The 10,994-nt window shown below is 39.0% G+C and overlaps 2 protein-coding genes across 2 annotated transcripts in view; both read left to right on the top strand.

The window, feature by feature from the left end:
* Nucleotides 1-338, top strand: part of LOC125285656 (trichohyalin-like) — a gene marked incomplete at its 3' end in the record, with an annotated part of 14,740 nt that extends 14,402 nt beyond the window's left edge. The window contains exon 6 of the mRNA XM_048230193.1: nt 217-338. Coding sequence (XP_048086150.1) covers nt 217-338 — 122 coding nt within the window. The remainder of the gene's footprint in view (nt 1-216) is intronic.
* A 30-nt stretch (nt 339-368) lies between these two features.
* On the top strand, nt 369-10,835 carry LOC125285657 (trichohyalin-like). The gene is made up of 6 exons (XM_048230194.1): nt 369-1,383; nt 2,386-3,027; nt 3,303-5,158; nt 5,319-6,005; nt 6,156-7,108; nt 7,303-10,835. Exons 1-6 carry the CDS (start codon nt 388-390, stop codon nt 10,833-10,835), a joined length of 8,667 nt encoding a protein of 2,888 aa, XP_048086151.1. The 5' UTR covers nt 369-387.
* The last annotated feature ends 159 nt before the right edge of the window (nt 10,836-10,994 follow it).

Raw genomic sequence — 10,994 nt, forward strand, 5'->3', positions numbered from 1 at the left:
TTGAGAACAACAAACTGAGAGAAACTCAAAATCAACTGAAACTCCAAAGACAAACTCTTCAAACATCTAGAGAAGACATGGAAAAGGAAAGAGGTAAAATGTCAGATGAGTTTCAGGAACAGAGAGATATCCTCACAAACGAGTGGCAAAAATTGGTCGAGGCTAAAGAAGAGATGAAAAGGGAAAGAATGGAACTGGATCAAGAAAGGAAAGAAATTGGCCTAAGACAAGTTGAAATGCAGCAGCTTCAAAATGGAGGTAGTCAAAATGAAAATGAAGCCCAAGTTGGTCTCGAAGACACAATTAGAGAAGCCTCTATTGAGACTGTGCAACTTGCCAAAGCAAAGGAAGAGCTCGACACAAAAAATGGGTGAAATTAAGGTTGAAATGGACACCCTTCAGAAGCTTAAGGATGAGTTGAAAAGGGAAAGAGAAGAACTTGATAGAAATATGGAGCAGACAAAGATTGAGATTGACCATCTTGAGACAGTCAAATCCGATATTCAAAGACAGAAAGAAGAGCTTGAAAAGGCAATGTTTGACACAAAGGTTGAAAAGGAAGAACTGGAGAGGCTAAAATCTGACATCTTGAAACAGAAGGAGGAAACTGAGGCAAAACTAGTGACGCTGCAGCAAGAGATGGAGGAAATGGGAGCCTTGAGGGAAGACATGAAGAAGCAGAAGGATGAACTGGACGACAAGATGCAGAAGATGAAACGAGAGATGGGAGAGATGGAACTCACAAAATCTGAGCTAGAGGCCAAAAGAAGAGAGCTGGAGCACACCATCAGAAGAAACACCAGGAAACTAAATGACATGGAAAAATCAAAGACTGACATACAACAAGCTAAAGAGGAGGTGGATAATGCAATGAAGAAAATCACCCTTGAGAAGGAAGAATTAAATGAAATGAAAGTGGTTTTGCAAAGCCAGTTTGAGGATGATAAAAATGAGCTTCAAAGGATGGAAAGGGAGCTTCATCAAAGGATGGAGTTGTTTGAAATTGAGAACAACAAACTGAGAGAAACTCAAAATCAACTTAAACTCCAAAGACAAACTCTTCAAACATCTAGAGAAGACATGGAAAAGGAAAGAGGTAAAATGTCAGATGAGTTTCAGGAACAGAGAGATATCCTCACAAACGAGTGGCAAAAATTGGTCGAGGCTAAAGAAGAGATGAAAAGGGAAAGAATGGAACTGGATCAAGAAAGGAAAGAAATTGGCCTAAGACAAGTTGAAATGCAGCAGCTTCAAATGGAGGTAGTCAAAATGAAAAATGAAGCCCAAGTTGGTCTCGAAGACACAATTAGAGAAGCCTCTATTGAGACTGTGCAACTTGCCAAAGCAAAGGAAGAGCTCGACACAAAAATGGGTGAAATTAAGGTTGAAATGGACACCCTTCAGAAGCTTAAGGATGAGTTGAAAAGGGAAAGAGAAGAACTTGATAGAAATATGGAGCAGACAAAGATTGAGATTGACCATCTTGAGACAGTCAAATCCGATATTCAAAGACAGAAAGAAGAGCTTGAAAAGGCAATGTTTGACACAAAGGTTGAAAAGGAAGAACTGGAGAGGCTAAAATCTGACATCTTGAAACAGAAGGAGGACACTGAGGCAAAACTAGTGACGCTGCAGCAAGAGATGGAGGAAATGGGAGCCTTGAGGGAAGACATGAAGAAGCAGAAGGATGAACTGGACGACAAGATGCAGAAGATGAAACGAGAGATGGGAGAGATGGAACTCACAAAATCTGAGCTAGAGGCCAAAAGAAGAGAGCTGGAGCACACCATCAGAAGAAACACCAGGAAACTAAATGACATGGAAAAATCAAAGACTGACATACAACAAGCTAAAGAGGAGGTGGATAATGCAATGAGGAAAATCACCCTTGAGAAGGAAGAATTAAATGAAATGAAAGTGGTTTTGCAAAGCCAGTTTGAGGATGATAAAAATGAGCTTCAAAGGATGGAAAGGGAGCTTCATCAAAGGATGGAGTTGTTTGAAATTGAGAACAACAAACTGAGAGAAACTCAAAATCAACTTAAACTCCAAAGACAAACTCTTCAAACATCTAGAGAAGACATGGAAAAGGAAAGAGGTAAAATGTCAGATGAGTTTCAGGAACAGAGAGATATCCTCACAAACGAGTGGCAAAAATTGGTCGAGGCTAAAGAAGAGATGAAAAGGGAAAGAATGGAACTGGATCAAGAAAGGAAAGAAATTGGCCTAAGACAAGTTGAAATGCAGCAGCTTCAAATGGAGGTAGTCAAAATGAAAAATGAAGCCCAAGTTGGTCTCGAAGACACAATTAGAGAAGCCTCTATTGAGACTGTGCAACTTGCCAAAGCAAAGGAAGAACAAAAAAAAAAAATGGGTGAAATTAAGGTTGAAATGGACACCCTTCAGAAGCTTAAGGATGAGTTGAAAAGGGAAAGAGAAGAACTTGATAGAAATATGGAGCAGACAAAGATTGAGATTGACCATCTTGAGACAGTCAAATCCGATATTCAAAGACAGAAAGAAGAGCTTGAAAAGGCAATGTTTGACACAAAGGTTGAAAAGGAAGAACTGGAGAGGCTAAAATCTGACATCTTGAAACAGAAGGAGGACACTGAGGCAAAACTAGTGACGCTGCAGCAAGAGATGGAGGAAATGGGAGCCTTGAGGGAAGACATGAAGAAGCAGAAGGATGAACTGGACGACAAGATGCAGAAGATGAAACGAGAGATGGGAGAGATGGAACTCACAAAATCTGAGCTAGAGGCCAAAAGAAGAGAGCTGGAGCACACCATCAGAAGAAACACCAGGAAACTAAATGACATGGAAAAATCAAAGACTGACATACAACAAGCTAAAGAGGAGGTGGATAATGCAATGAGGAAAATCACCCTTGAGAAGGAAGAATTAAATGAAATGAAAGTGGTTTTGCAAAGCCAGTTTGAGGATGATAAAAATGAGCTTCAAAGGATGGAAAGGGAGCTTCATCAAAGGATGGAGTTGTTTGAAATTGAGAACAACAAACTGAGAGAAACTCAAAATCAACTGAAACTCCAAAGACAAACTCTTCAAACATCTAGAGAAGACATGGAAAAGGAAAGAGGTAAAATGTCAGATGAGTTTCAGGAACAGAGAGATATCCTCACAAACGAAAGTGGCAAAAATTGGTCGAGGCTAAAGAAGAGATGAAAAGGGAAAGAATGGAACTGGATCAAGAAAGGAAAGAAATTGGCCTAAGACAAGTTGAAATGCAGCAGCTTCAAATGGAGGTAGTCAAAATGAAAAATGAAGCCCAAGTTGGTCTCGAAGACACAATTAGAGAAGCCTCTATTGAGACTGTGCAACTTGCCAAAGCAAAGGAAGAGCTCGACACAAAAATGGATGAAATTAAGGTTGAAATGGACACCCTTCAGAAGCTTAAGGATGAGTTGAAAAGGGAAAGAGAAGAACTTGATAGAAATATGGAGCAGACAAAGATTGAGATTGACCATCTTGAGACAGTCAAATCCGATATTCAAAGACAGAAAGAAGAGCTTGAAAAGGCAATGTTTGACACAAAGGTTGAAAAGGAAGAACTGGAGAGGCTAAAATCTGACATCTTGAAACAGAAGGAGGAAACTGAGGCAAAACTAGTGACGCTGCAGCAAGAGATGGAGGAAATGGGAGCCTTGAGGGAAGACATGAAGAAGCAGAAGGATGAACTGGACGACAAGATGCAGAAGATGAAACGAGAGATGGGAGAGATGGAACTCACAAAATCTGAGCTAGAGGCCAAAAGAAGAGAGCTGGAGCACACCATCAGAAGAAACACCAGGAAACTAAATGACATGGAAAAATCAAAGACTGACATACAACAAGCTAAAGAGGAGGTGGATAATGCAATGAGGAAAATCACCCTTGAGAAGGAAGAATTAAATGAAATGAAAGTGGTTTTGCAAAGCCAGTTTGAGGATGATAAAAATGAGCTTCAAAGGATGGAAAGGGAGCTTCATCAAAGGATGGAGTTGTTTGAAATTGAGAACAACAAACTGAGAGAAACTCAAAATCAACTTAAACTCCAAAGACAAACTCTTCAAACATCTAGAGAAGACATGGAAAAGGAAAGAGGTAAAATGTCAGATGAGTTTCAGGAACAGAGAGATATCCTCACAAACGAGTGGCAAAAATTGGTCGAGGCTAAAGAAGAGATGAAAAGGGAAAGAATGGAACTGGATCAAGAAAGGAAAGAAATTGGCCTAAGACAAGTTGAAATGCAGCAGCTTCAAATGGAGGTAGTCAAAATGAAAAATGAAGCCCAAGTTGGTCTCGAAGACACAATTAGAGAAGCCTCTATTGAGACTGTGCAACTTGCCAAAGCAAAGGAAGAGCTCGACACAAAAATGGGTGAAATTAAGGTTGAAATGGACACCCTTCAGAAGCTTAAGGATGAGTTGAAAAGGGAAAGAGAAGAACTTGATAGAAATATGGAGCAGACAAAGATTGAGATTGACCATCTTGAGACAGTCAAATCCGATATTCAAAGACAGAAAGAAGAGCTTGAAAAGGCAATGTTTGACACAAAGGTTGAAAAGGAAGAACTGGAGAGGCTAAAATCTGACAACTTGAAACAGAAGGAGGAAACTGAGGCAAAACTAGTGACGCTGCAGCAAGAGATGGAGGAAATGGGAGCCTTGAGGGAAGACATGAAGAAGCAGAAGGATGAACTGGATGACAGGATGCAGAAGATGAAACGAGAGATGGGAGAGATGGAACTCACAAAATCTGAGCTAGAGGCCAAAAGAAGAGAGCTGGAGCACACCATCAGAAGAAACACCAGGAAACTAAATGACATGGAAAAATCAAAGACTGACATACAACAAGCTAAAGAGGAGGTGGATAATGCAATGAAGAAAATCACCCTTGAGAAGGAAGAATTAAATGAAATGAAAGTGGTTTTGCAAAGCCAGTTTGAGGATGATAAAAATGAGCTTCAAAGGATGGAAAGGGAGCTTCATCAAAGGATGGAGTTGTTTGAAATTGAGAGCAACAAACTGAGAGAAACTCAATATGCACTTCTAATCCAAAGCCAAACTCTTAAGACAGCTAGAGAGGACATGGAAAAAGAAAGAGGTAAAATGACAGAACATTTTCAGGAACAGAGAGATATCCTCACAAACAGAGGGCAAAAATTGGTCGAGGCTAAAGAAGAGATGAAAAGGGAAAGAATGGAACTGAAAAGAAAGGAAAAGAAATTGGCCTAAGACAAATGGAAATGGTCCAACTTCAAATGGAGGTAGTCAAATGAAAAAAGGAGCCCAAGATGCTCTCGAAGACCAAATTAGAAACGCTTCTATTGAGAAAAAACAACTTACCAAAGCGCAGGAAGAACTCAACACAAAAATGGAAGAAATGCAGAGAGAAATGGACAGACTTCAGAAACTGAGGGATGAGTTGAAAAAAGAAAGACAAGAACTTGACAGAAAAAAAGAGCACACAAAGATGGAGATGAAAGATCTGAAGACAGTCAAATTAGATGTTCAAAGACAGAAGGAGGAACTTGAAAAGGCAATGTTTGAAATGAAAGTTGAAAAGGAAGAACTGGAGAGGCTAAAATCTGACATCTTGAAACAGAAGGAGGAAACTGAGGCAAAACTAGTGACGCTGCAGCAAGAGATGGAGGAAATGGGAGCCTTGAGGGAAGACATGAAGAAGCAGAAGGATGAACTGGATGACAGGATGCAGAAGATGAAACGAGAGATGGGAGAGATGGAACTCACAAAATCTGAGCTAGAGGCCAAAAGAAGAGAGCTGGAGCACACCATCAGAAGAAACACCAGGAAACTAAATGACATGGAAAAATCAAAGACTGACATACAACAAGCTAAAGAGGAGGTGGATAATGCAATGAATAGAATTGCTCTTGAGAGGGAAGAACTAAATGAGATGAAAACGATTTTACAAGGCCAGTTTGATAATGATAGAAAAGAGCTTCAAAACTTGGAAAGGGAGTTTCAGCAAAGGATTGAGTTGTTTGAAATTGAGAGCAACAAACTGAGAGAAACTGAAAAATCAACTTAAACTCCAAAGACAAAGTCTTGAAACATCTAGAGAGGACATGGAAAAAGAAAGAGGTAAAATGACAGAACATTTTCAGGAACAGAGTGTTATACTTGAAACAGAGTGGCAAAAATGGTGGAGAAAACCAAAGAAGAAATGAAAAGAGAAAGAAAGGAAATGGAAAAAGAAAGGAAAGAAATAGACAATAGACAAGTTGCAAATGGAGCAGCTTCAAATGGAGGTAGACAAAATGAAAAAAGATGGCCAAGATGGTCTCAAGACAGAATTAGAGAAGCCCTATTGAGACAGAGCAACTTGCCAAAGCAAAAGAAGAACTCAACACAAAAAATGGAAGAAATGAAGAGAGAAATGGATGCCCTCAAGAAGCTGAGGGATGAATTGAAAAGGAAAAGAGGAGAAATGGAAAGAAAAATGGAGAAGACAATAATGGAGATTGATCATCTTGAGACAGTCAAATTTGATGTTCAAAGACAGAAGGAGGAGCTTGAAAAGGCAATGTTTGAAATGAAAGTTGAGAAGGAAGAACTGGAGAGGTTAAAATCTAACATACAGAAACAAAAGGAGGAAACTGAGGCGAAGCAAGAGATGGAGGAAATGGTAACCTTGAGGGATGACATGCAGAAGCAGAAGGATGAACTGGATGACAACATGCAGAAGATGAAACGAGAGATGGGAGAGATGGAACTCACAAAAGCTGAGCTGGAGGCCAAAAGAAGAGAGCTGGAGCACACCATCAGAAGAAACACCAGGAAACTAAATGACATGGAAAAATCAAAGACTGACATACAACAAGCTAAAGATGAATTAAATAAAGCAATGAATAGAATTGCTCTTGAGAGGGAGGAGCTGAATGAGATGAGAGCCATGTTACAAGGCCAGTTTGACAATGATAGAAAAGAGCTACAAAACTTGGAAAGTGAGCTTTATCAAAGGATGGAGTTATTGGAAATTCAGAGCAACAAGGTGACAGAAACTGAAAGTTCACTTAATTTCCAAACACAAAGTCTTGAGACAGCTAGACAAGACATTGAGAAAGAAAGACATAAAATGAGAGGTGAGCTTCAGGAACAAAGAATTAAAGTTGAAACAGAGTGGCAAATGCTGGAGAAAACCAAAGAAGATATGAAAAGAGAAAAAGAAAGGAAATGGAAAAAGAAAGGGAAGATATAGACAAAGACAAATGCAGATGGAGCATCTTCAAATGCAGAGGTAGACAAGATGAAAAAAGATGGCCAAGATGTTCTCAAGACAGAATTAGAGAAGCCCTGGTTGACACAGAGCAACTTGCCAAAGCACAAGAAGAACTCAACACAAAAATGGAAGAAATGCAGAGAGAAATGGACACACTACAGAAGTTGAGGGATGAATTGAAAAGGGAAAGAGAAGAAATTGACAGAAAAATGGAGAAGACCACAATGGAGATTGATCATCTTGAGACAGTCAAATTTGATGTTCAAAGACAGAAAGAGGAGCTTGAAAAGGAAATGTTTGAAATGAAAGCTGAGAAGGAAGAACTGGAGAAATTAAAATCTAACATACAGAAACAAAAGGAGGAAACTGAGGTGAAGCTGGTGATGCTGAAGCAAGAGATGGAGGAAATGGTAACCTTGAGGGATGACATGAAGAAGCAGAAGGATGAACTGGATGACAACATGCAGAAGATGAAACGAGAGATGGGAGAGATGGAACTCACAAAAGCTCAGCTGGAGGCCAAAAGAAGAGAGCTGGAGCACACCATCAGAAGAAACACCAGGAAACTAAATGACATGGAACAATCAAAGACTGACATACAACAAGCTAAAGATGAGTTAAATAAAGCAATGAATAGAATTGCTCTTGAGAGGGAGGAGCTGAATGAGATGAGAGCCATGTTACAAGGCCAGTTTGACAATGATAGAAAAGAGCTACTAAACTTAGAAAGTGAGCTTTACATGCGGATCAGCTTATTGGAAATTCAGAGCAACAAGGTGACAGAAACTGAAAGTTCACTTAATTTCCAAACACAAAGTCTTGAGACAGCTAGACAAGACATTGAGAAAGAAAGACATAAAATGAGAGGTGAGCTTCAGGAACAAAGAATTAAAGTTGAAACAGAGTGGCAAATGCTGGAGAAAACCAAAGAAGATATGAAAAGAGAAAGAAAGGAAATGGAAAAAGAAAGGGAAGATATAGACAATAGACGAATGCAGATGGAGCATCTTCAGGCAGAGGTAGACAAGATGAAAAAAGATGGCCAAGATGTTCTCGAAGGCAGAATTAGTGAAGCCCTGGTTGACACAGAGCAACTTGCCAAAGCACAAGAAGAACTCAACACAAAAATGGAAGAAATGCAGAGAGAAATGGACACACTACAGAAGTTGAGGGATGAATTGAAAAGGGAAAGAGAAGAAATTGACAGAAAAATGGAGAAGACCACAATGGAGATTGATCATCTTGAGACAGTCAAATTTGATGTTCAAAGACAGAAAGAGGAGCTTGAAAAGGAAATGTTTGAAATGAAAGCTGAGAAGGAAGAACTGGAGAAATTAAAATCTAACATACAGAAACAAAAGGAGGAAACAGAGGTGAAGCTGGTGATGCTAAAGCAAGAGATGGAGGAAATGGTAACCTTGAGGGAAGACATGCAGAAGCAGAAGGATGAACTGGATGACAAGATGCAGAAGATGAAACGAGAGATGGGAGAGATGGAACTCACAAAAGCTGAGCTGGAGGCCAAAAGAAGAGAGCTGGAGCACACCATCAGAAGAAACACTAGAAAACTAAATGAGATGGAACAATCAAAGACTGAATATCTAGAAAAAGAAAAAGAGCTGTTGAAAAGAGAAAGAGATGAACTTTTGCAAGCAAAATTACTTGTACAGAGACAGGTGGATACTGGTGTTCAAACAGAGGAGAAGGAAATGGACCAGGAGGCTACACCAGCACCAGAACAAGTGTTCAGGAAGCAAGGCATTGAGAGAGAGATGCTGGAACTGGAAAGGGAGATACAACATCAGAAAGAGGTTCTAGAACAGGAGAAGAAGGCTCTGGAAAATGAGAAAGATGGTCTAAGACATGATAAAGATATGTTGGAATACGAGAGGGCTACTCTAGAAAAGGAATGGGAAGATTTACATCAAATTCCTAACGAAGTAAGGAATTTCAGAGAGGAGATACAACAAAAAGAGGAAGCACTGAAGGTCAAAATGGACAACTTGTCTCTCCAAGAGGAAGACATAAACAAACAGAGGAAAGTTATGGAAATGGAAAAGTATGACATTCAACAGGAAAGATATCAGCTGTCACAACAAAAGATTAAAATTGACCAACAACAGAAAGAAATTGAAGACATAGTGAAAAATAACATTAAATGCAGCAATGACCTGAAATTATTGAAGTTGGAATTTGAGCAAGAAAAGGAGAAACATGAGTGTGACCTAGCCACAGAAAAAATGTATATTCAAGAAAAAAGGTTTGCGCTTGAAAAAGAAAGACTAGACATAACAGAGAGACTCATTCAAATTCAGTGTGAGAAAGACTCTCTAGATCAGTTGCATGCAGACATAGAGAAACATAAAGAAGATATCAAAAGGGAGAGCAAACACCTGGAAATAGAAATGCAGTACTTTGAGCACTACAAGACAGAACTTATGAAGCAATCAGAGGAGATGGATGACGTAAAGCAAACTGTGATGGTGGAGCAGAGACATCTTGAGAGCAAAATGGCTGAATTAAACTACCAAAAGCTGCAGGTGGATGACATGATGAGAAGAAATAAATTGGAGTTGGATAACTTGGAAAAACTTAGGATTGAAATAGGAATACAAACACAGCACTTGGAGAACACCATGGAAAATATAAGGATAGAACAGGAGCAGTTGGAAAACAATAGAAAAATACTGGAAAAAGAAAAACAAGATATTGAAAAAAGCAACAAACTCACATCAAAAGAAAAGATGGAGGTGGAAAAGATGAAGGAAGATCTACATAGAGAATGGAATGAATTTAAAAGAGAGAGACTCAATGCAGAGGAACAGGAAAACGTCAGAATAAAAGAAATACAAGATGAAAAAATTGCTATAGAATCATTATTTGTTGACATAGAAAATAAGAAAAAGGAACTATACATAGAAAGACAACACATCAACACCAGACAACTTCAAATGGACGTTCTCAAAAAAGAGCTTCACAAACAGAGAGACAACATGGAAGAGCAGCAGAGTGACCTGATAGAAAGGAAAGCTGAGATCGACCAGCAACAAATAGAGCTGAATAATATGATGGATATCCACAACAAAGAAAAGATGGAACTTGACCGAATCAGGGCTGACATAAAAAAAGAGAGGGAAGCAGTTGAGATCACCGTGAAAGAAAAGTTAAGTGCGGAAAGAGAAGAACTTGAGAAACTGAAAAATAGACTGCATGAAGAAAGGCAGGAAATTGAAAACAACAAACATGCCATGATGAAAGACAAGGATGAGTTGGAAAACTGGAAAAATGATCTTCAGAAACAATGGAACGAGCTGCGTCCTTACAAGGAAAACATTGAAAGTGAAAAGGATGTACTTCAAAAGAAGATGGCTGAGGTGGAAGAAAAGTCAAATAACATTGAGAATATGATGCAGGAGATGATGCAGGAGAAAGAGAGAATGGATGAACAAGCACAGATTCTACAACAAGAAAAGGATGTCCTCCAGAGTGTTGCTGAAGAAACAGAAAGAATGAAGGTTGAATTTGAAAAGTATAGTATTGAAATTGAGAAACAAAAACAAGAATTAGCAGAAAACAAACTCATTCTTTGAGGCAGAAACCTGATTTGAGATGAAAAAGTCAGAAATGGATATAGAAATGAACATGTTACAAAATGAAAAAAAGTGAAACAGAGGCAAGAGTATGAAAAACCTACTGAAAGAAATACAGGAAGAGAAGGACACTCTGAAACAACTTCAAGAAGAAACGGA

Source organism: Alosa alosa, chromosome 20 (genome assembly GCF_017589495.1).
Source record: "Alosa alosa isolate M-15738 ecotype Scorff River chromosome 20, AALO_Geno_1.1, whole genome shotgun sequence".
Taxonomy (NCBI): Eukaryota; Metazoa; Chordata; class Actinopteri; order Clupeiformes; family Clupeidae; genus Alosa; species Alosa alosa.